At 38.4% G+C, this 25,708-nt stretch overlaps 1 protein-coding gene across 1 annotated transcript in view; it reads right to left on the bottom strand.

The window, feature by feature from the left end:
• The window catches only part of NEB (nebulin), a 194,842-nt gene that overhangs the window by 61,190 nt on the left and 107,944 nt on the right, over positions 1-25,708 (bottom strand). Inside the window, exons 76-102 of the mRNA XM_073306879.2 lie at positions 25,021-25,332; positions 23,543-23,746; positions 23,236-23,340; positions 21,780-21,887; positions 20,700-21,011; positions 19,810-20,013; positions 18,700-18,804; positions 17,964-18,071; positions 16,915-17,226; positions 15,184-15,387; positions 14,877-14,981; positions 13,346-13,453; positions 12,266-12,577; positions 9,848-10,051; positions 9,500-9,604; positions 8,787-8,891; positions 8,378-8,689; positions 7,179-7,283; positions 6,807-6,905; positions 6,034-6,135; positions 5,699-5,806; positions 4,066-4,377; positions 3,798-3,906; positions 3,612-3,712; positions 2,996-3,100; positions 1,889-1,996; positions 1,671-1,784 (exon numbers count right to left, since the gene is read on the bottom strand). Of these exons, the coding sequence (XP_073162980.2) occupies positions 1,671-1,784; positions 1,889-1,996; positions 2,996-3,100; positions 3,612-3,712; positions 3,798-3,906; positions 4,066-4,377; positions 5,699-5,806; positions 6,034-6,135; positions 6,807-6,905; positions 7,179-7,283; positions 8,378-8,689; positions 8,787-8,891; positions 9,500-9,604; positions 9,848-10,051; positions 12,266-12,577; positions 13,346-13,453; positions 14,877-14,981; positions 15,184-15,387; positions 16,915-17,226; positions 17,964-18,071; positions 18,700-18,804; positions 19,810-20,013; positions 20,700-21,011; positions 21,780-21,887; positions 23,236-23,340; positions 23,543-23,746; positions 25,021-25,332 (4,488 nt within the window). The remainder of the gene's footprint in view (positions 1-1,670; positions 1,785-1,888; positions 1,997-2,995; positions 3,101-3,611; positions 3,713-3,797; positions 3,907-4,065; positions 4,378-5,698; positions 5,807-6,033; positions 6,136-6,806; positions 6,906-7,178; positions 7,284-8,377; positions 8,690-8,786; positions 8,892-9,499; positions 9,605-9,847; positions 10,052-12,265; positions 12,578-13,345; positions 13,454-14,876; positions 14,982-15,183; positions 15,388-16,914; positions 17,227-17,963; positions 18,072-18,699; positions 18,805-19,809; positions 20,014-20,699; positions 21,012-21,779; positions 21,888-23,235; positions 23,341-23,542; positions 23,747-25,020; positions 25,333-25,708) is intronic.

Genomic DNA, 25,708 nt, shown 5'->3' on the forward strand with positions numbered 1-25,708 from the left:
TATGGTAGCTTGAGCAATACAGTACATCTCTCTGCTCAGATTTCACACAATGGCTACTCCTGAGGGCATTCTGTGCCAAAAAAAAAATTATGCATCAAAAAATTCTGCGCACAATATTTTAAAATTCTGCAAGTTTTATTTGTCAATAAATATATGCAGAGGCTCCAGCATGGCAGTGGGGAGCAAAGGCCACTGGCTGCACGAAGGTGGGAGATCACCCTGCAGCTCCTCGACCCCCTGGAACATGGACTCAGCGGTGAGGCTGAACCCGACACAGCATAAGGCCTGGGCCTGCCCTAGAAACATGCTGGAGCCATGCCCCTCTGCACCAGGTGTGAGGCAGGTAGGCTCAACCAGGCAGGTCCAAGTGTGGAGGGGCTCAGTGTGGGGGGATCCAGAAGTGGGGTGAGAGGATTCTGTGTGGGACAATCTGGGTACAGGCTGCTCAATGGGGGGTCTAGGAGTGGGGGGATCTGGATGCACAGAGGCTCAGTGGGGGGGGGTCCAGGTGCAGGGGCAATGGGTCTCTGCAGGGATGAAGGTTGTTGGGGCTCACCCAAGGGGTCTGGGTGTGGGTTCTCAGCAGGGGGGTCTGGGTGCTGGGGAAGTGAGGCTTGGTGGAGTGGAGGTCTGGGTGCAGCTAGTTGGCAGTCAGTGGCATGGGTCTGGACGTGCGGGCTCAGGGTGACGTAGGAAGTGGGGCATCAGGGTGGGGGGTTGAGTGCAGGGAGCTCAGTGGGGGGTGGTCTGGGTGCAGGGGTGGGGGTCCTAAAGCAGGGGGTCTGGGTGCAGAGGGGCTCCAGATGCAGGGATTGAAGTTCAGTGGGGTGGGATTTGTGTATGGAGGACATGGGGGGTTCTGGATGTACCAGGTGAGGCTTGGCAGGGGAGTCTGGGTATGGGCGGTCTGGATGCACAGGGATTGGGTAGATGGGGGAGTAGCTCCCTGAACAGTGACTCCTCTCCACCACACCTGAGGAGTGATGGGGGCAGGAAGCAGTGGAGGATGCTGAGCTTCCTGCAGCTGGGGGAGTTTTCTGGAGGTGGGTCTGACACAGCCCCAGCCACTCCTTGTAGGAGAAGAGGAAGTCCCAACCTCTCCTGCCTCCAGCCCAGCTGGGATTAGCAGCTCTCATCCTGGCTCCGGGTAGGAGCCACTGGCTGGGGTGTCCCCAGCCCCACAGTGATTTACCTCTCTGCCGGCTGCTCTGGGTGTCTAAAACATTGCACCTGTGCTGCAAGGAAGTGATGCTTTACTTTTGTTGCAGCTTCGCTGTCAGAAAGTCATTTTCTGTGGGGAAGCAAAGAAATCTGCGGGGGACATGAATTCTGCACATGCGCAGTGGCACAGAATTCCCCCAGGAGTAAATGGCAAACAGTAAAAGCTTATGTTTTTTTCTATTCTAATATATCTAATCTTTCATTACCTCTCCTCTTAGTTTCCTAGTTTCGTATATAATTGTTTATCCCTGGCTAAACACCCATGGCTCAGAAAAAGATATGCAAATATAAAATAATGTTTTGATTTCATCAATACAGTAATATTAGCTAAATGTTAAATCTTAAAGGCCTTTTATGTGCAAATTCCTCATGTGGATGGGATTGTAGGATCAGAGTTAGGCACACACTAAATATGGAAAAGAGAAAATATTGCAAGAAAAAACCCTCACCGCACTCCTTAGTTTTTGGAAAGCTAGAGAATGAATGACACTGGGGAATTCGGAGATATGCTTCCCAGCCAGGTAATGGCCCTTCTGCTTCTCATAGAATTCTTTGTATTTAAGCTGCAAAACATTCACATGGAAAAATTGTTGAGATCATTAAAATAAGCAATGCCACAAAAAAAAAAAGATATGCAGGATATAATTAAAAGAAGATTCATACTAACCTCACTGTTAATATAATCAGCATGCTTAGCTCCAACAATAGGGATGTACTCTGGAGGCAAAGTGTAGCCTATAGCCTTACCAGTTTCCCATGAATGCTTATATTGTTTCTAGACAAAGAAAACATATATAGATTTTGATTAAATGTACAGTATATTTTCCAGTAAACATACCCACATTAGCAAAATATGTAGAGTCCGCTTCTTCCCCTCTTACTGAGTAGTACCTTACTCCACAAATGGCCCCAGTGAAGTCAGTGGGATCACTCACCAAGTAAGGTGTTTCTCAATGTGAATAATGGATCATAATCTCTGTCCCAGTACAACAAATGACTTGAGCACAAGCTTAACTTTGCGTTCATACTTGAGTAATAATGCTTTCCTGATTTGGGGCTATGGCCTCTAATATTTATATCCTCCTTTCATAATTTAAATAGGAAGCCTGGTATAAAAGCACTACCTGGAATTGGAAGAGATGTATATCCAGATGTATGCCTCACAAACCTGCAAACCTGCCAAGTCCCATTATTAGAATTTATTTATGGTAGCCCCCCCTATGTGGCAGGTGTTTTCCAGACAGATGTTTAACATGTGTTAAATACGATAAACATAATTTAGGGCTAGACTGTAAAACCTTTACTCATATCGATGAGCAATTACTGACCCTGGCAGGTATAGTTACTCACCCATTAAAGTTAATGGGACTACTCACATGAGTAACTGCTCAGCAATGTGAATAAAGGGTTCACAATCTGGCCTTTAAGCAGTAAATAAAACTAAGTTTCATCAGCAATATATCCAGATGTTTCACAAAATCTAAAACATTTTTCTACATGCAAAATATGTGTAATAATAATACATATTGCCGGTGTAGAGCACTTTTCATTAGTAGATCTCAAAGCACTCTACAAAGGAAGGTAAGTATAGATGGGACACAGAAGGGAAGTTACTAGCCCAAGGTAACTCAGAAGGCCAGTAGGAAAGTTAGGAATAGAACTCAGGTTTCCTTAGTTCCAGTCCAGTGCTCTATCCACTGGGCAATTACAATTAACATTAATATATAATAAAATTAAGTTCAGTCAGTTAGATATGCTGTTTACCAAATCTTACATCGCTATAGAGCTTAGACATCTCTCTGGTGTGGTTCAATGCTGGAGTGTCATCAGAACCAATGAAGTGGCCTCTGTCAAGGTTAAATGTTTCTTTGTATTTCAGCTAAAGAAGAAAATAAAGACTGTGTTAATGACTTTTAGGAAATGAATTAGTTGATTGGTCTGCTTGTGAGAAACAAGCATTTATACCCATTTGCACTACCTTATCTGAATTATGTTATATAGTGCATACCAATCACTCTGGGACCTAGGTAAGTATCATCATAATGGTTCATCAGAAAATTCATACATTACTCTAAGGATATGAAAACTCTTGATTTGCAGAAATATTTTAGTAGGTGTTTTGTAAATTAAGCCAGTGTACTATACTGGCTTCACCTAGAACAGGATTTTTAAAAATAATTTAAGCCAAATGTATAGCGACTATGATTTTTGGAGATCTTAAATGCAAAATGTAATGGTACAGTAATATTGTGTTGCTCACTTATTTAACTTTACCAAACAAAACTGCTGCATTAATATATTAACTGTAGACCCCATTCTAGCAGTAATAATCAGGCCATCTAATAATTTTGCTAATACATTATTATAGTTTCCAAAAAAATAAGGCTTACATCACTCTGATTGACAGAGTTGATCTTCGCCAAAACAACGTCCGGAGTATCAACCACACTTGTGAAATGGGAATAGTTATCAAGGGCTTCTTTCGTATAGGCTCTCTGCAAAAAGAGTTGACAAAATCTTCTTAAATACCATGCACTGGAAATAGGAGGGAAACTTGTATTTGTGAAAACTTTCACTCACCTTATTTATTAACTCTTGGGCTTTCTTAACTTTCCTATGTTCCACTGAATCCAAAGGAATCCACCCACAACCCCGGATCCATTCCAGATCAGATTTATAGATATTCTGAAAACAAATGCAAAGAAATACACATATTATATAGACAAAAGCATGAGTTAAACTAAAGAGAAATCTTTCGGTTTTTTAAGTTTACGTGGTACAGGCCATGTACATAAACCCGCAAAGAGTCAAAATCACGTAATATAAATAAGGGAAATCACTTACATCACTCTGTAGATCATAGGCCTTCCTTGCCTGGATGCAATCATTCTGGTCAGGGTGACACGTCCATTCATGCAGGTATTGCCGATAATCAATATCACTGACCAATGTCTGGCATTCCTTGGCCGCCAAGATTGATATCATATTCACAGGAATGTTAATATTTGACTTTGATTTGTGATAAGCTGATTTGTACAATCTGTCATTCTGGATCTTGCCTGCATGCTCAAACCACACCAGCTTGGGATCATCTCTCATACTGGGAACACCAACATAGTGACCTCTGTGATTAACATACTCAGCTTTATATTGCAGCTGGCAAGGGAGGAGAAAAGATATTTAAATGTCAGCACTGAATACTGACCTGAACACAACTGAACCTTTTTCTTCTCTTTCTATCCTGTAAACTCTATGTTTTCTTTAACATCAGGAATAAATGGAACCCTATTATATAGGCAATGTGCTGCTAATTACATCTCAATTTTCAGTACATTACAGGATACATATACTATAGGATGAGGTGAGTGATAATGTTAGAATATATATTCCTTCCTCTTTAATGGCAATGCAACTATCTAGCTTAATTTTCTGCCACATTTTAAACAGGGGATACAGCAACTTCTTCAGCACAACTAGAACACCTTGCAATTACTTTGCTCACAATTGCATATAACCATAGCTTTATAAATAGCTTGAAAAAAAGAATTTGAAAATTGCATCAATAGTTTGCCAAGCTGTATTTAAAATTCTGCTCTGAGCAATGTTACTTGTTTTATTTAGAAATGTGCATAGTCAACTATTGACAAGCAATCACGTAATTGAATATGTGTTTTATGCCAAAATACTTGAGGTGTATTTGATTTTACGGAATGTTCATGACAAAGTCTCTTGTACTCCTAAAGATGGCCAACAGAATTCCACCCATTGCACTACAGGAAAGGGTGTATGGGGAAAAGGATAGCATCTCTTTAAGGAACAGGCTGGAATCTACAACCTGGAGATCATCACGGAGGCTCCTCCCTGAAGGGCTCAATTATATAAATAAGAGCAGGAGGGAGAGAAGAGTAGAAGCCAGACAGACTGTAGTCAGTGGCAGTTGCTCTCTCAGGCACCAGGAGACAAGCCTAACCTGACTCAGAGAATTGGGTGAGGATTGTAAATGTGGGGAACCTAAATCTGGGGCTGATGAACTGTTTATTAGAAGGGACCATGGTGTCTGATTAATGTGTGTTGGCTTCTCCTTGCCCTGGACTGAATCTCCTGCTGCTCTACTTGGAGGAATTAAGGTGGGGCAAACCTGCAGTGCCACAACAGGCCTTCACCTTTACACATTATCACAGCATTCGCTATTCTCTTGGACCAGATTCTGAGGCCGTTACCTATGTTGACTTAAAGGGGACTATTCATGGAGTAAGGTGACAAGGAGAGTAAGTGTATCAGAACCTGGCCCTTAGCTAGCAGTACCCCTATATTAAATAAAACAAGGTTGATACTAGAGACAGCTAGAGGGCAGTGGGCTGGAGAAGGTCACAAACAAAGCTAGGGGCTGGCTCCCACTGAAGCCTTTTGAATATAAACTGTTGAGGTTGCGGGTTTGCAGGGCCCAAGCAATCTCCTGCTGAAGTCACGTGATTACCTCACTTTGGACATCACCAGAGTGCTTGGCATGACGAAGCTGCACAGCATCAGGAGGTAAAATATAACCAGTAGATTTCACTTTTTCCCAGCTTTCCTTGTATAGGTTCTGTAGGAAATAAAACATGAAAGAAAGTTAAAACCAAGAATAAAACCACTATAACCATCACTCCTTCTGTCGATATGTGACCATATAAAATATTAGAAGCTGAAATTCTGACTCCAGGACATTCTTAGAAAGACAATCAGTCCAAATATTATACATTCTCCTAGTAAGTTATTAATGTGACTCCAAATTGTCAGATGATCAAGTATTTCCAGGTGGTGAACACATACCTGGTTAAGAATTCTGGCTGCCTCTCGGGCCATTTCTTGCTGTGGCGTGTCTGTTAGAGTATAATTTGACTTGATGGCATTCCAGTCTTGGTGGTATTTAATCTGCAAAAAAGGATTTATGGAATAAATGAATTATAAGGTCATCACAACATTTAGAAAATGTAACATCAAGACCACAATTATACATATTAAATGATTTATAAGGATTATTACTGTTGACTTTTTCAGACCCAAATTCACACAAGACACCCAACCACACAGACAGTCATTAAAAAATGGAGGAAGTTATGTGAGAAAGGCAACTCCAGGATCATGGTCCAAAGCCATGTACCTTTGGAGGCATGTTCCAATTTGTACTGGTGCAGAAAATAAAATGCTGATATTGGCCTATTCTCTTCCAGTGAGAGGCACATTGAATAAAAAGTGTATGGGCTCATATGCTGGCCTTCAAAACTGTCAGAAAAAATGACATTCTGCCTTCTCATAACTTATTCTAGCCATAAAATGCCAGTTTCTGTCCTGGCTGGTGAAGGGACTGTTGAGTTTCTCATATTGCAAAGTTCACAATGGTTGGGAGGGAATCACTCTTCCTCAGAAGCTAGTGCCTTTCAGCACAAAGTAAGTGGATGAGTTCAACAATACTCACATTAGTCCCACAAATTCAAGGAATCCACAGGTATTGAGCCAGAATGAGGTCTGGATTACCTTTTCTCCTTTTGAGACAAAGTCTTGCAGATACATTTAATAGCCCGAAGATAAACCAATATACTTACATCACTCTGAATTTCACCACTTTGTTTTGCCGTGATATAATCAACTCTGTCAGCCACTGGAGTAAACTTGAGAGTTTCAGCTTTTGTGCGGTACTTTCTCTGTAAAAGGGCAAAACAATGGAATTATAATCAAATTGTATTACAGTACCTCCTACCCAGATAGAACAATTCCATTTAGCGAGAGAAAAAGAAAAGCTACATGGAAGACCAGAATTAATTTACAAGCCAATGCAAGACGAATATAGTGGAAAGTTCCAGCTTTTTTATTACAAAATTTACAGTAAAAGTAAAATGTTGATGCATTTGCAAATTACAAATACATGCAGTTAATAACATACTTGTGAATATTTAATACTTATACTTAATAATTACCTCATTCAGGAGATCTTGGACATGCTTGACATGGTTGATTCCAACAGAGTCATTTGGCATCCACCCAATTCCACGTAGCCATTCCAAATCAGATTTGTAAACAGCCTGTGGAGACAAAATAGAATCCATGTCTTTAATTTGACTTTTCTGCTTTCTAGTTTCATAAATAATAGGTCTGACCCTGCTCGTCTTTCACTTCCATTGATTTCAAGGTGAACACTATTGGGCTTAATATCAATGTGATCTCTAAGTTCACCATATTATAAACGTGGTATTAAGTCCAGTAAGTAATTAAGTTATACCAAGTTCTATAATCTATTTCACCAACTACTTATATGTAGTGTTCTTTAATAGTGTTCTGTCTTTTACCATTCAAACCAGAGAAGCTAACTATTAACCATCTGTACCCTAAACATGTTTTTATTGTAAAAATTTAATTTATATGAGATCAATACAGTTTGTTATTAGATGGCTTTAAATGTCTAGACATTGGCTGTCCATGGCACCAAAGCAATGCATGTAATGATCAATAAATGCACAAGATTAACTGTATTCTCTTAGTTTATACATTCCAAATTATAACAGTAATATGGCACCCCAGGTAGAAATAAAGACAATTTCAAAGCAACTCTTGTATTTCTCAAGTGGTAAACATCTTTCTGCTTTTGCATTTATACAATATAAGACCATCTGATACATGCTATTGCTATGCTCACTCAGCAATTATCTAGTTTTTATGTCTTAATGCTTAATTATTGTATGTAGTGTAGCTGTAGCCATGTCAGTCCAAGGATATTGGAGAAGTGGCTCAAAAAGCTTGTCTCTCTCATCAACTGAAGTTGGTCCAATAAAAGATATTACCTTGCCCTTTCATTTTAAAATTAATGCATTTATATTTACAGAATTACAGTGCCGGTGACCCAATGTTTATCTCAAATATTGTGCGTGTCTGAGTTTGAATGTGAGATCTTTTATGGACCCCGTCTTTTAGCTTGTTTGGTAGAGAGCTATATATACTTATGTGCTACAGTAATAGTAATAATAATGGCATAAAATTATATATCTACTAATAAAAGGCCCAATCTAACTCCAATTCAATTCAGTAGAAAAATTCCTGTTAACTTCAGTTAGAGCTGGAGTAGACTAATGTAGAGAAGGCAATATTACAGAAGACAAAATATGAATATTTGTTAACTCACATCACTTTGTAGTTGATACGCTTTCTTAGCCTGTATGACATCATTCTGATCTGGCAAACATGTCCACCGATGCAAGTAATTACGGTAATCAATATCACTGACCAAAGTCTGACAGTTTTTGGCTGCCACAATGGGAAGCATGTCCACTGGTATACTGCACTTTGTCTTCCACTTCTGAAAGTGTTTCCTGTATTCTAGGTCACTATGAAGCTTGGCTGCATGCAGGGCCCATCGTATTTTGTTATCTTCTCTTGCACTTGGAGTCCCAACATAGTGTCCTCTCTGCTTCTCATGATCTAATTTGTATTTATACTGGATAAAGAGCAAAGAGCACCATGTAAATTACTAACATTTCTGAGGCTTTAGAAATGGTTGTGAAAATCTAGAAATGCCTTCTTTCCATACTTACATCACTGGCAATTTCTCTTGAGGCTTTGGCTGATTTAATTGGGATGGCATCTGCCCTAAAATCACAGCTCATCTTCACTTCATCCCAAGCTTCTTTATATAGTTTCTGTGAAGATAGAAAATTAGCCCATCATTTTTCTAGTACTTTCACATCTGCAATCAATTAAACAATTGTGCATTTAAAGTAGGCACATTAAAAACATTTCACTGTCACTTATGCTTGTGCATTGTTCAGCCCAGCTCTGAAGTAAATGAAGTCGTCTGTTCTTTTACTGCAAATACAATGCGGTGCTTCCAGTACTCTGAAGGTATAGCTTAAGGAACTGCAATCAGCACTGAACTAAAGTGAGTTTGTAAAGATCTAGGAGAAGTTTGTAAGTGCTAGCAATTGTCTTAATTCAATAAAATGTGTGGCTTCAATAATGCATTGTATTGCTAATATTTAATGTGATAGCAGGAAATTATCATGGGTAGCATTGTTAGTAGCTGTTACTTAAATATTCAAAAAAATTGTCTAAATACTTTAAAAATTATATTCGTAGTGGGGAGATGTTCAAAGCACCGCATGAGGATTGAACCTGTGACTCTCACGCTGACTTCAGTGGGTATTCACATGGCTAAATCATGCGTTTTGAAAATACTGTAGAATCTTAAAATTCAGAGGATACAGATAACAACTTATAGAAACCTAAGAAATCCTACAGATATACTTACATTGCTAACATGAATAGCATTCGCCCTGGCTAGGTTGATTTCAGGTGTGTCTGGCGTCATATGGATCGTAGTCTTGGCCTTGTCCCAAGCTTCTCTGTATTTGGACTATGAAAATAAAAAATGGTGAGCTCACATATATTGTGAATATGTCAGTCCTTTTGTATAACTTCACAGCACAGTGGGCCAAAAGTCCACCCAGAATTATGAACACTAAAAGTCTAAACTTTTGGAATGCTTCTAAGGTTAATTTAAAATACAAATAATTAGTTTAACATTTTAGCAGCGAGGTTTTCTTTAATTATATATTGCACTGAAATAATTTTATATTATAAGCATGAAGTAACATACGAGGCTGATTTGCACAGCATTAGTCTTAGCAAGGAGAACATCTGGAGTGTCAACAATATTGGTGTATTTCAAACTTTCTACAGGCGTGCGGTACATCTTTTCACTCAGGATGTCCTGGGCATTCTTCACTCTCTTCACTTCCACAGAGCCACTTGGCATCCATCCAATGCCACGCAGCCATTCCAAGTCAGATTTATATAAGGCCTATGACAGATAAGGTCAGAGAGGAACATAACTGTCATACGTAATACCTTCATTATTTTAATCCATACTAAATAATGTAGATGGGTAGGAAAATACTAAACACTCTGGAGCTGGAGACAGAACTCTCTTTTATTGACTTTTATATAAAGTTATTTTATACTAGTGACAGGGTAGATTGGTTTAAACCAAAGTGATTTTAAGTCAGTGATTTTAAATCACCAAGAGGAAAACCTCAATTTAAATAATCGATTTTAATCAACTTTTCCATTTGTCTTTCAGCTATTATCTAAAGAAAGGTAAATTCTCATTAACTGATATAACCATTCAAACATGTTGATTTACAACTAAATAGAGCCTTTACACTAGATTTGGAACATCTTTTTGCTACCTACAAGCATACACTATAACTATGTACATTTATTTAAGCAGTTATATCTTAACATTTTCAGATTCTTAAAAATTTTACATTTTTAATATGTTAGAAAATGATGAATGATATATTGCTTGATTACTTGATAATTAACTTTTTGCTCATGATTTGTGTCAAGCTGCATTAGAATGGTAACTGGAATTTAATTAAACACATAAAAGAGCACATAAAATTTATTTTTATTCAACAAAACAACCTTAGATGTCATGTAAATAACCTTTTCATATCAAAACATGTTTCACATTTATAACTAAATGATTTACTAAACAGAGGAATTAACTGCAGTCAGTGAATTAAACTGATTACTTCAGGTCAGCCTGGGAAAATTTTCAAATATGCCTGGGTGCCCTACAGGATCAAGTCCTTAATATACTACATGACCTCTTGTGCCAAATTTATAAAACTTGACCTCAAAAGTTACATACTTTCCCCCTGATTATTTCTTTATATAAAAAAGTAGTCTTTAACTCAAAGTTTTTGATAGCGTTTCATGGATTCAGCATATTCATTATTTATATAAATGTTTTAAGAGATTATAAATTTAGGCCTTAATATATTTTGTATTAAATTCAGATTTCATTTTAAACAGGTATATTTTTAAAACAATAAACCTACTATAATTTAACAACAAAATCAAAAAATCCAATTTAAAATTTTAAAAATCATTGATTTTTATCAACCCTGCGGTAATATACCACAATGCAAGGATCAGAATTTGTGTAGTTTGCCTCCCAGGTATGCACTTAGTTAGAATGCTGGGCAGAAACAGCTTCTGAGAAGAGGGTTTTTGTCAAGTCTCTCCCAAGTGACCATATGCTGTATGGCTGAATAGCTTATCCAGAGGGAAAGCCATCACAGTGCAAGACCTATGAAGGTGGTTAGTGAAGTAAAAAGATACTCAAAGAGTCCTCTCCACAATGTTTGTAACTTAGCTTTGAACAACCACCAAGATAATTTACCAGCCCAGCTGCAAAAACTACTTTCCCGCCTATCACCATACTATTGGATGAAAAGGAATAAACTAATGATGTTTGCAGAACAGAGGGCCTGGAGCCAGCCAACATAACCTTAAAAGTAGCTGAGGAGTGGGTGGAGCCAGACGGGAGATGTATTGATCCAGACTCCAGAATATGCTGATTTGAAACGTAAACCTCACCTGGGGTAAAATATTCCCTCTGGTGCAGCTACTCCCATGTACACTGAGGGTTTACACTGCATTTCCTATGCTCATAAAGGGAATCAGTCACATTATTTCACCCATTTTATGGATGGCAAATTCAAGCAAAGAGAGGTCAACTGATTCATGGACTATCACACAACAGGGCCAGACCTGGAACCCAGCAACAATGACTCCTACTTTCTTACACACACTCCCTGCTTTCTTACAAATGTATTTCATGGACATTCCGAAAGTGGATATAAACTGGACGGGTAACGGATGCTGCATCAGCATCATGATCCCTCTGTAGTGAAGAGTTCATTGAGGCACAACTTCAGTAGAAATGTACTAATGCATAAAAAAGCACAACAGCGTTAGCAACTGTTCGAGTATGTTAAAGGTAGCCACTGATAAGCACTGTGGGAATTCACAGCTAGGACCCACATTTGGAAAAAAAATGAAAACAACCACTGCAGAGCTGCTGAAGGAAGGAGAAACTGCAGAAAGCGTTGAGGTGGGCAAATCCCCCATGATTATCATCATGTCACCTTGATGTGCCTACAGAGCCTTATATCTCAACAGTTATTAATGTGGCATCCCCACTTGTATATACACTCCTACTTACATCACTCTGTAGCTCATAGGCCTTCCTTGCCTGGATCACATCATTCTGGTCTGGCAGACATGTCCACTGGTGCAAATACTGGCGGTAGTCAACGTCACTCGCTAATAATTGGCCTTCCTTGGCTGCATAGACAGAAACCATATCAACTGGTATGTTGATCTTAGCCTTCGAACTGTGATAAGCCTTCCTGTATTCTCTGTCATTCTGCATCTTCATTACATGTGCAGCCCATGCCAATTTGGGATCTTCCTTTGCAGTTCGGCATCCGATATAGTGGCCTTTCTGTTTCTCGTGGGTTTCCTTGTATTTGTACTAATAAACATAGAGAGGAAACATTAGCAGAAATAGTCATGAATTGACAGTCTACATGTTCTAAAGCAACAACTGTTTATGAGTGCCCAACTTGGGAACCCATAAAGGATTTTAAAGGGTACTGGATCAGCACTTCTGAAATTCAGGTCCACTGTACAGCGTCTCACGTTGGGCCCCCAAAACCTGACTCCCCAAATCACCAATAACTCTGGAAAATGTGGTCCATCTAACTTAACAGTTTAAAACCATGATAAAAGAAAATTATTTCAGAATTCCCTCACTAGTTACAATACACAGTTATTCCAATTGCTTGGTAACGTTTATAAGCACTGCTACATTTTAGATTTTAACAGAAATCTTGACAGCAGTAATGACAAAAATAACACCCTTGAATTATGTATTGGGAGCAGCAGAAATATAGTCTGTACCTCAATTACTGCAAATGTTTGGTGGATAAAACTTTACAGTGTATTGCAAAATAGCTCTCTGAACCCCTACTGAAACTACTTTGTTACAACAAATGCAAAATACAATCTTTTGTTATCAATAATATTTTACCAATAGCAAATTTTAAGTTCTACTAGAAAGAGAGCGTCAAGACAGGATTTAAAAAAATGCAAATATACAAGACAGCATGCTGTTCATATATGAATACACAACAGCTTTGAATTGAGCTTAGCTAGCTACACAGTTGTCTGCTGTGTTTGATATGAGGATGAATAGGCATGGCCTTTCATAGAAATGAAAGAGAAGGAACAGAGATCGTACCTCACTAGCAATGTCTCTGGAAGCCCTGGCATGTTTGATAGAAATGGCATCGGCTCTTAAGTCATAATCTTTCATCTTGGCATCTTCCCAGGCTTGCTGATAATGTTTCTGTAATCAAAATCAAAGACACAATTTTAGAATTCATTTTTCTCATAAATCATATTTTCATTTGATCCTTACAGTTTTGTGGGTTATCTAAATTATTCCTATCCCTTTAACTGATAATTACTACACACATGTAATGATTAATTATATAGGTCCCAAACCTGTACTCTGATCCACAGAGTCCTGTGCCTCCCTTCAGCCCCATTGACTTCAATGAGACTATATGGGCAGAAGGATTCCCCCACACATAGCATATTGCGGGAATGTGGCCATAGATACAGCATATCAGATCCATTCACACTGTGGGCCTGGTCCAAAGCCTACTGAAGTAATGAAAGGTTCTCATTTTCTTCAATGGTCTTTGGATTATGCCTTATATTAGACCCACAGAGAAGTCACTGATCAATAACCTCATTAGAAATTTTGCTGTATTTATAGACTCACAGACTTTAAGGCCAGAAGGGGCCAACATGATCATTTAGTCTGACCTCTTGCACATTGCAGGCCACAGAATGTCACCCACCCACTCCTGCAGTAGGCCCATAACCTCTGGCACTTCTGCTGAAAACTTAACATTTAATATGCTCTTATAAATTACTGTAATGCAATCAATATTAAAAGATTTAAAAATCACTTTGGAACAATTATTGTAATATTACCATTAAAAAGAAAACAAGGAAGTTGAAAATAAAAACCATGTAAGAATAATGTTATGTGTCCATATGAGGCTGCAAGAAGCAACTATATTCAAAGGAACTTTATTAGTATATAAGATGGAAACAAAAGAATGAAGTGTTCTCCCTTCTTCTAATTTTCCAATTTTCTGGGCCTCCAAGCCCAAGAATGTTATTCATTTTTTCTTCATGGTAGGTGAGCCTAAAATATCTTGGTCAAACCCGTAGGTTCCCCTTTGGAAGTTGTTATAAAGAGGACAATTTATGCAAAACCAATGTGCTTATCTTTATGGAGACTATTTTGTTTTCCTTGTCTACACATGGTGTATTAAACCAGACAAAGAAGATTATGCTGTAGATACTATACTGATAGGCTCTATTTGAAAACAATATACAGACAGGCAACAAGTACATGTTTTAGCTGACGGAGTAAGTTGGTGAACCTCCACGGGCGTCAAAGAAAAAGGTAAGAGAGGATAGAACACCGCTGACTCCAGATTAATGAATCTGGCCCATTGTGCTTCATGAACATTGGGCTCATTAACCACGTATTATGCTTAAACAAATCATAATTCTTCATCTACATTCTAAAATACAAAACAATTCAAAAAATAAAATTAGTATATCTATGTTTATGTCAGAACCAGGCAGTTCATAATAAGAATTCTAAAATAGGGCAGGCTAAAAACTACAGCTGTGTATGACAATGTTCATTTCAATAACACTACATATTTTTTACTTAAACATCTTACGTTGCTGACGTTCAGAGCATTGACTTTGGACTGCAGCATGACAGGCGTGTCAGCAGGAAGGGTGAACTGTGTCTTCTCTTTATCCCAGATTTTACGATAGAGAGGCTAATGAGAAAGTAAAGACAGCATTATTCAATTACAGCGTGAAAGATGCTGTACTATATTATTTTCAAATTAATTGATCTCATGGTATAAGCTATAATATATATTACTGTTCTCTTCTGATGTGTTTTTAACACAACAGAAAGATCCACAAAATTATCAGCATGAATATAGAAAATATATCGTTATATAAGGGCCATCTTACCTCACTGATCTGCAGAGCATTGATTTTAGCCAAGACAATTGGTGGGGGGTCAACTACACTGGTAAATTTCAATTCATCTGGCCGCTGACGGTATAATCTGTCATTCGTGAGTTCCTGGGCTTTCTTCACTCTAGTCACATCTACACAGCCTTGGGTCAACCAACCAGTGCCACGCAGCCATTCCAGGTCTGACTTGTACACATTCTACAAACAAAATTGTTCTGTTAGTTATACAGGGCAGGAATGGGAGTTTCCTGTCAGTGCCTAGTAAGGTACTGTATTACACTGCTCCAGGAGCAGATCAAACAGACAGCTGTAACTCTCATGGTCACAATTTCCTCTTGGATTCCCCCTTACTTTAGGGAAGACCTAATCTGCTACCTGTATAAAGTAACACCATTGCGCTGGCCAGTGAATCTGGGGGAAGAATGGAATTAAGGCTCCACCCAGTCTTTTTCCCTGGCTGCCCACTAAATTAGAAAAGAGGTAGTGACCCGAAGCAGGCTGCTCTCTCCCTCCCTCCATCTACCATGCTGTGACCAGTGATGGAGATAGTCCTCACAGGGAAATAAGAGAGCACAGGACAAGCCACATTCTTGCCCAGAATAAATACAAGAGAAAGTCAGACAAGTAGAAAAATAAATTGTATTTGTACTCTCTTAGTTTAAACTAAATGAATTATATCACCAGCTTTTATTTCTGCTTCATATTTACCCTGAAAGGAACAGCGCAACAAAAATAGTTGTTTTGGTCTTAAATCCACCACATAATGTTCAGTGATGCTTTTTATGTGACACCTTCCTTTAAAGGTCCTTGCCCTAAATGAATGTCTCTGGCACACCCTTCTTTGCAAAAGATAAAAAGCATCCAAGTGAACCATGTTACGAATTATACCTGATAGGACACGCACACAACTGCTGCGAATTATACCTGGTAGGATACGCACACAAATGCTATGAATTATACCTGATAGGTCACGCACACAAATGCTGCGAATTATACCTGATAGGTCACACACAGTTCGAATCTAGGCTGAGGCACATAAACAAAGCCCACAACTGCAGAGTTCCCAAAAGACACTAAGTTTATTACGCTCGAGCGTGGTGCCCCCCTGCTAGCCAGGAGGGGACCCCGAATACAGATTATACAAAGGTTATATACTTTTTCGCAAAGCATGTTGCCCTCGTGCATCGGAAACCTTAGCCAATAAACAAACCCTTTTCTTATCTACCACCTATCCCTGCTTGGTGCATTCCTCGTGCTAAACCAGTATGTTAATTACAAAGCCATGCATCAGTAACTTTTATTATCAGGATGGGAGGCCTCACATCAAAGGCCAGGAGATAGGGAGTTAGAGACTGACAAAAACCAGATACTGGGAGTCAAGGCAGGCTGGAGACAAGGAGGAGGATTTTCACAGGAATGCAGTGTCTAAGGAACACTCCTCCTGGTGCATGATGTGCTTGCTTTTAGACAATGGTGGGCCCCAAACCAAAATGGAGTCACATGTGCTAACTTTTCCTTAACAACCAAAAAGTGCTAGAAAATATCAGACAGAAGAAGGGGAAACATTTTTTAAATTGTAAAAATATTCCTATGGTAAATGCCTGGTAAATCATTCATCACATATTTCTGTCTTTAAAGGTTAAAATCTAGTGTGCGTTTGGGTATCCTCTTCCTAGACAAAATGTATTTCTTGGGAATTATTATGTATTATACTGATATACTCACATCACTCTGTAACTCATAGGCCTTCTTAGCTTGGATCACATCATTCTGGTCCGGCAGACATGTCCACTGATGCAGGTAATTGCGGTAATCAACATCACTGACCAGTGTCTGACATTTCTTAGCCTGCACGATTCCCAGCATATCCACTGGGCTACTGTATTTGGTCTTCGATTTCTCAAAATATTTCTTGTATTCTCTGTCACTCTGGATCTTGCCCGCATGAATGGACCACACCAACTTGGGATCGTCCTGAAGGCTTTGGAATCCCACATAGTGGCCTAATTGCTGGCGGTAACCTGTTTTGTATTTGTACTAATCATGCATTTGTAAAAAACAGAAGTAAAAGAAATAAAAACAAATGAGCATTTTCATCAGGCATCTAAATATGTACAAACGTTCCTGCAACTGAAGTTTAAAGTGTCTTTGTTTTGTTTCAGTTGTTAAAATGTAAGTAAACTAAAAGGATTGTTTCTTTACAAGGCCTCTCATTAAAGGCCAGATCCTGCTTCCATTGAAGTCAATGGGAATCTTTCAGCTGACTTCAGCAGAAGTTGGATGAGGTCCTAATTGCTGTAGGCTAGCTCTACATGTGTTTTATGGAAAGAAGCACATATTAAAAATATTTTTCCACCATGTTTCCAATCCAAAAGTTTCAGAGGGTTGGAGAAGCACCCAAAACTTCTGATTTCATTTCAGGACTTTACCTGAGCCTCTGCAAAACAGAGCAGAAATATTTAGTTACCTGAACTATTAACAAAATAATTCAACCAACTCTCACTATTACGTAGTCACTGGTGGCTTATGATCTACTTAAATTGACCATACTTGAGTGAAACTATTATTTGACATTTGACATTTTAAAAATCCTGATAAAAAGCAACTAAGATTATAAATAATATAAAATATACTACTCATTGCTAGAACCCTATGCATAGTTTTAAAACAACATTTTTGAATTGGCTATTGATATAAATAAATTTGTAGTGTTTTTAATAAGAACACTACATTAGCTTTACCCAAAATAAAATAAATAAGATGTGAGGCTGTACCTCACTAGCAATGTCTCTAGAAGCCTTGGCATGTGTTATTTCAATGGCATCAGCTCTTAAGTCATAACCTTTTTCCTTGGCTTCTTCCCAGCTTAGTTGATACAGTTTCTGTGAATGAAGTGAATATGTGAACATACACATAGACAAATTATGAAAAATATTTACACTGACAGTAATCAATATAAATTTAGTTCAAATTACTCATAATGGAATATAAAATGTGTATACATGATCATAATCAGTATAGTTTTTAAATTTAAAAAATCCCCTTTAAAATCCAATCTGTTCCTCTATGTGGATCACTTTCACAGCTGCCTCTGAGGGAGCATAAGTTATGGTTACCGAAGGTTTACTTGTGCTAAAATACATTTACTGAGACACATTTGGTCCTAAGTGAAAAGAAAGAATCTATCCAAAGACTAAATCATTAAGACTAAGGCTTATAGATCAAGCCCAAAACTGATAAGAGCTTTTTAATCTCTGATGTTTCCCTTTTATATGGTAGGAAGTTACCTTCTTCCCAAAAGTTCTGATTCAGTTAATATGTGGTAATTTGGGTACAATGGCCGCAGCTTATTCATCAACATAACACGAATTATCTCTCACAAGTTAATTCATTTGGAAATTAGATATTTACTTTAGCTATTTATATATATAATGGAGCAGGTTTTGAGCTTTGAATACATTAGAATATACATGTCAGACCATGACCTGAGTTTTTACTTTAATATCTTACCTTACTGATGTTCACAGCATTGAGTCTGGACTGCAATATCTCGGGGGTATCAGAAGGAAGGGTAAACTGGGTCTTCTCTTTATCCCAAACCTCTCGATATAAAGCCTAAGGACAAAGCAATCACAGAGATATTTAGTACAATCTTGAGAAATTTATCTTTACTATTTCTGATATATATCTGATCTCATCTTGGACAATTGGTCCAGCTCCCACTGAATCCAATGGCAAAACTCCCACTGATCCAATGTAAACAGGACTAAACTATTTTTTTTTTAACTGAAATTGAACAAAGAAATCAGGTCTAAATTAAGCCTTTTGGGATTCTGAATAATCTCCTTTTGTTTAATTCATTTCCCCCAAAAAATGTCCCTCTCAAAAGTTTTCCCTCATTCTCCAATTCACACTTGATTGGGAAGTAGATTCATCCACTCTTTTGTGTAGCTGTACTGTGAAGGACAAGACTAGCTATTCAGTTTTAAACTATATGTATTATGATTGGGTTTGATGGATTGCTTTTGGGAGGATCCTCTTCTAATTGAGGTGTTTGCTTTATTTAATGGGTTTAAATAAATAAACTTAGTCATTTTGTTCACAAGGGGAAGCACTGTAGTTATTTTAAAAATTCATTTTATACATATATACACCTTTTAATATTACTTATAAATATAACACTTTAAAGTGGAGAGACAGTTTTATGCAATAGAGAAACCATAAACTGCTCAATCCTCCTTCTTGAAGGTTTATTCCAGTTCACTTCCATATTAATAGAAAGACTCTCATTGACTTCAGTGAGGGAGAGATTTCACTCTAAATGCAGGGGGAGATAGTCAGAACAATGGTCTGGAACTGGAAGATTGTTTTAATAATTGTTTCATTATTTGCTTGAAATAAATACTGTGCAATGATTTGCATTCCTTATCAGTGACAGGGTTTCACATTACCTTGTTTATTCCTTGATCAGTAGTTACTGGGGAATGCCTCCTTCTAAAACCCTGAAAGTCCCTGGCAGCTTGAATTCTATATAAAACATACTGTTTCTTCTTTTTATTTTAAATAATAAAACACAATATGCACAGGGACCCTCAAGCACAAATGTAACACATTTCTTACACCACTCTGATTCAGAGCATTAGTCTTCGCCAGCACAATCTCTGGTGTGTCAACAATGCTGGTGAATTTCAATTCATCCGGTCGCGTTCGATACAATCTGTTATTCAGAAGCTCTTGGGCTTTCTTCACTCTATCCACATCTACTGAGCCATCTGGCATCCAGCCAATGCCTCGCAGCCATTCCAGGTCTGACTTGTACACATTCTACAAACAAACATAATTGTATTATTAATTATATATGGCTAGAATGTGAGTTTATTCTCAGTGCACCGCAAGGAGCTACTCTGCACTGCCCAAAGAGTGAACCACAACGGGAACTGACAGTCACATAGCAAAGCCAGGACTGTAATCAAGTAACCCTGACTCTTAGTCTCTTGAAAACACTCCCTGGTTTCTTACAAATGTATTTCATGAACATACCAAAAGTGGAAATAGATAAACTGGACTGGTAACGGATGCTGCATTAGCATTGTGATCCCTCTGTAGTGAAGAGTTCATTGATGACACATAATTGCTAAGGCACAAAAGAAATGCTTCAAAGAAAGCATACAAACCTTGTCAGTCTTCACACCACATTCCCCCACCTATAGGCACAAATTCAGTAGAAATGTACTAATGCATAAAAAAGCACAACAGCGTTAGCAACTGTTCGAGTATGTTAAAAGTAGCCACTGATAAGCACTGTGGGAATTAACAGCTAGGACCCACATTTGGAAAAAAAAATGAAAACAACCACTGAAGAGCTGCTGAAGGAAGGAGAAACTGCAGAAAGCGTTGAGGTGGGCAAATCCCCCATGATTATCGTCATGTCACCTTGATGTGCCTACAGAGCCTTATATCTCAACAGTTATTAATGTGGCATCCCCACTTGTATATACACTCCTACTTACATCACTCTGTAGCTCATAGGCCTTCCTTGCCTGGATCACATCATTCTGGTCTGGCAGACATGTCCACTGGTGCAAATACTGGCGGTAGTCAACGTCACTCGCTAATAATTGGCCTTCCTTGGCTGCATAGACAGAAACCATATCAACTGGTATGTTGATCTTAGCCTTCGAACTGTGATAAGCCTTCCTGTATTCTCTGTCATTCTGCATCTTCATTACATGTGCAGCCCATGCCAATTTGGGATCTTCCTTTGCAGTTCGGCATCCGATATAGTGGCCTTTCTGTTTCTCGTGGGTTTCCTTGTATTTGTACTAATAAACATAGAGAGGAAACATTAGCAGAAATAGTCATGAATTGACAGTCTACATGTTCTAAAGCAACAACTGTTTATGAGTGCCCAACTTGGGAACCCATAAAGGATTTTAAAGGGTACTGGATCAGCACTTCTGAAATTCAGGTCCACTGTACAGCGTCTCACGTTGGGCCCCCAAAACCTGACTCCCCAAATCACCAATAACTCTGGAAAATGTGGTCCATCTAACTTAACAGTTTAAAACCATGATAAAAGAAAATTATTTCAGAATTCCCTCACTAGTTACAATACACAGTTATTCCAATTGCTTGGTAACGTTTATAAGCACTGCTACATTTTAGATTTTAACAGAAATCTTGACAGCAGTAATGACAAAAATAACACCCTTGAATTATGTATTGGGAGCAGCAGAAATATAGTCTGTACCTCAATTACTGCAAATGTTTGGTGGATAAAACTTTACAGTGTATTGCAAAATAGCTCTCTGAACCCCTACTGAAACTACTTTGTTACAACAAATGCAAAATACAATCTTTTGTTATCAATAATATTTTACCAATAGCAAATTTTAAGTTCTACTAGAAAGAGAGCGTCAAGACAGGATTTAAAAAAATGCAAATATACAAGACAGCATGCTGTTCATATATGAATACACAACAGCTTTGAATTGAGCTTAGCTAGCTACACAGTTGTCTGCTGTGTTTGATATGAGGATGAATAGGCATGGCCTTTCATAGAAATGAAAGAGAAGGAACAGAGATCGTACCTCACTAGCAATGTCTCTGGAAGCCCTGGCATGTTTGATAGAAATGGCATCGGCTCTTAAGTCATAATCTTTCATCTTGGCATCTTCCCAGGCTTGCTGATAATGTTTCTGTAATCAAAATCAAAGACACAATTTTAGAATTCATTTTTCTCATAAATCATATTTTCATTTGATCCTTACAGTTTTGTGGGTTATCTAAATTATTCTTATCCCCTTAACTAATAATTACTACACACATATAATGATTAATTATGTAGGTCCCAAACCTGAACTCTGATCCACAGAGTCCTGTGCCTACCTGCAGCCCCATTGACTTCAATGAGACTATATGGGCAGAAGGATTCCCCCACACATAGCATATTGCAGGAATGTGGCTATAGATGCGGCATATCAGATCCATTCACACTGTGGGCCTGGTCCAAAGCCTACTGAAGTAATGAAAGGTTCTCATTTTCTTCAATGGTCTTTGGATTATGCCTTGTATTAGTATCACAGAAAAGTCACTGGTCTATTATCTCATTAGAAGTTTTGCTGTATTTTTAATGGAAGCATCTCACACTCTTCCACTGAAACTGTTAAGGTTTAAGATGATCTTCTAAATTAATGCTATCAACATTAAAAGATGTAAAAAGTACTTTGAAACAATGAATTTCATGCAGCCATTAAAAAAAACAAATCAAGGAAGTTCAAAATGGAAACCATGTAAGAATAATGCTAGGTGTCCAAATGAAGCTAAAAGAAGCAAGAGTATTCAGGGAAACTTAATTGATATTTAAGGTGAAAGCCAGTGTTTGATGTGCTTTCATTCATCCAAAGCTAGCCAGTTTTTGTGTACCATGCATCCCAAGAACATCACTGATATTTGCTGCATGGTATTTTGGCCTATAATATCTTGTTCAAACCCCAAACTTCCCAAAGGAAGTTGTCATAAAGAGGACGATTCAGGAAAAGGTATATATTAAACTTTAAAATGCCACAGTTTCATTACTTTCTTTTCTTATCAACACATTATATGTTTATCTAGACAGTCAATATGGTGATCTAGATGCTATGGCGATAGGCTCTATTTATGAATAACAAACAGACAGGCAACAAGTCCATGTTTTAGATCTTGGGTCAGAATCACTGCTGGCATAAGTGGGTGACACTCTATTGGCTTCAAAGAACAGAGAGAGAGAGAGAGAGAGAGAGAGGAATGCTACTGACTCCAGATTAATTAATCTGACCCATTGTGTTTCATGAACATTGGGCTCATTAACCATATTATGCTGCTTAAATGAACCACAATACTTCATCTACATTCTAAAATACAAAACAGTACAAAAAATAAAGATAGTAAATCTGTGCTTATGTCAGGAAGTTCATAATAAGTGTTCTGAAATGGGGCTGGCTAAAAATGATGCATGTGGCAATGTTCATTTCAATAACACTCCATATTTTTACTTGAAGATCTTACATTGCTGATGTTTAGAGCGTTGACTTTGGACTGCAGCATCTCAGGCGTGTCAGCAGGTAGGTTGACCTGTGTCTTCTCTTTATCCCAGGCTTCACGATAGAGAGGCTAATGAGAAAGTAAAGACCTCATTATTCAATTACAGTGTGAAAGATGCTGTTCTATGTTACTTTCAAAGTAACTGATCTCATGGTATAAACTATTATGTATGTTAGGGTTCTCATTTTATGAATTTTTAACACTAGTGAAGGATCCACAAAAATGTCAGCATGAATGCAGAAAACTTATGGTAACATAAAAGCCAGCTAACCTCACTGATCTGCTTAGAATTGATTTTAGCCAGGACAACTGGTAGTGGGTCAACAATGCTGGTGAATTTCAATGTGTCTGGCCGCTGACGGTATACTCTCTCATTCAGGAGCTCCTGGGCTTTCTTCACTCTATCCACATCCACAGAGCCATCTGGCATCCAGCCAATGCCTCGCAGCCATTCCAGGTCTGACTTGTACACATTCTACAAACAAACACATTAATAATATAATTACAGAAAAAATTTCAGATACAAAAACTAATCTGTTCCCTATGCATCCAACAAATAGAGCAGAATTAGGATGACATCCCCATCACCATACTTTTTTGGGCAACTGGTAAATTTGAATAAAGTTTTGCAATTCCAATTATCACCTCAACATTCAAACATGCGTACTTTACCTACAGTTGAACTTGGGCTCCCCCAGAGAGACTGGAATATTAGAATCTGGGTTTCTCCAAATTCTAGAGTGCTCTCAACTGAAGAGAAGCATCCATAGCTTTACAAGCATTTACCATTAATCCATTTGCACATGCGATTACTAATTGGCAAGTATAATCATGGGAAATGCATGCACAAATTAAGCTCAAAATTACAAAAGCACTTTGGCCTTAATCCTGTTAGTCCTAACACTGTGTGCAACAACAGGGAGCCTAAGCTTGTTGCATTTCAGTGCAAGTGGGAGCAAAGTCTGTGATTGGGAGCGAGCAAAGTTAAGCACTAGGAATAGACCTCTGCACTAAGTGGAACTCTCAAGCTACTTGTGCACCTTCTGCCTCACTCTCAAAAGCACACGGAAAAAATGGATCAGAATATGGCTAGAGAATGGGTGTGTTAAAGGAGACATCCATTACACAATACACTCTCAGGTCTTACTCTTCCTAATAGTCAGGACTAATTTGGCAGCTACATATCAGTCCATTTTTTAATACAGAATAGGGTTTCCCCAGAATTCTCACTCCTGCAGTGACACATAAAACGCTCTGCACTTGCAGTGTTTGAGGAAAAAAGCCTTTTGCATGCATGTTTGCACTCCTAACTTGCCTGGAAATCAACTAGAGCAGGTCAGGAATTTTCAATCAGAATGACTTTCTGATGGAAAATTCTCTTTTCACATACTCAAAAATTTCTGGGGAAAAATTATATTTTGCTGGAAAATGACAGCTCCTTGGGTCCCAGCCTAGAAGGCTCTGGACAAATTTACTTTTTGCCTGAGGAGAGAAAGTGAAATTGACAAGAACCTACTAGGTAAGGCCAGCAAGCAGAAAAATTCTGTTTTGATTCTCTCCAAATGGTATTTTTCTTCAAATTCCTTCCTGTGAAAAATTTCACATTTGACTTTTCATCCTCATTTGGAGCAAAAAAAATTTGTTTGCAGGATCAGGTACATAATGGATACATTTTACTCTAAAATGTTTGAATAGATATTTGCACACACACATATAAAAGACTTTATTTTGCATTTGTTTTTTACTCACATCACTCTGCAGCTCATAGGCCTTCTTAGCTTGGATCACATCATTCTGGTCTGGCAGACATGTCCACTGGTGTAGGTAATGGCGGTAATCAACATCACTGACCAGTTCCTGACATTTCTTGGCCTGCACAATTCCCAGCATGTCCACTGGGCTAGTGTATTTGGTCTTTGATTTCTCAAAATATTTCTTGTACTCCCTGTCACTCTGGATCTTTGCTGCATGCATAGACCACATCATCTTTGGATCATCCTGGATGGTGCGGGCTCCCACATGGTGACCTCTCTGTTTCTCATATGCTTCTTTATATTTATACTATTAAAAACAGAAACAGAGTTCAGTTATGATTTACATATTCATGGAAAAGTGAATAATGGACCAGATCCTCAGATGCATAATTCAGTTTTGTTCTAACATAAGAACATAAGAATGACCTTACTGGGTCAGACCAAAGGTCCGTCCAGCCCAGTATCCTGTCTTCCAACAGTGGCCAATGCCAGGTGCCCCAGAGGGAGTGAACCTAACAGGTAATGATCAAGTGATCTCTCTCCTGCCATCCATTTCCACCCTCTGACAAACAGAGGCTAGGGACACCACCATTCCTTACCCATCCTGGCGAATAGCCATTAATGGACTTAACCTCCATTAATTTATCTAGTTCTCTTTTAAACCCTGTTATAGTCCTAACCTT

The sequence above is a fragment of the Lepidochelys kempii genome, chromosome 11 (genome assembly GCF_965140285.1).
Source record: "Lepidochelys kempii isolate rLepKem1 chromosome 11, rLepKem1.hap1, whole genome shotgun sequence".
Lineage (NCBI taxonomy): Eukaryota > Metazoa > Chordata > Testudines > Cheloniidae > Lepidochelys > Lepidochelys kempii.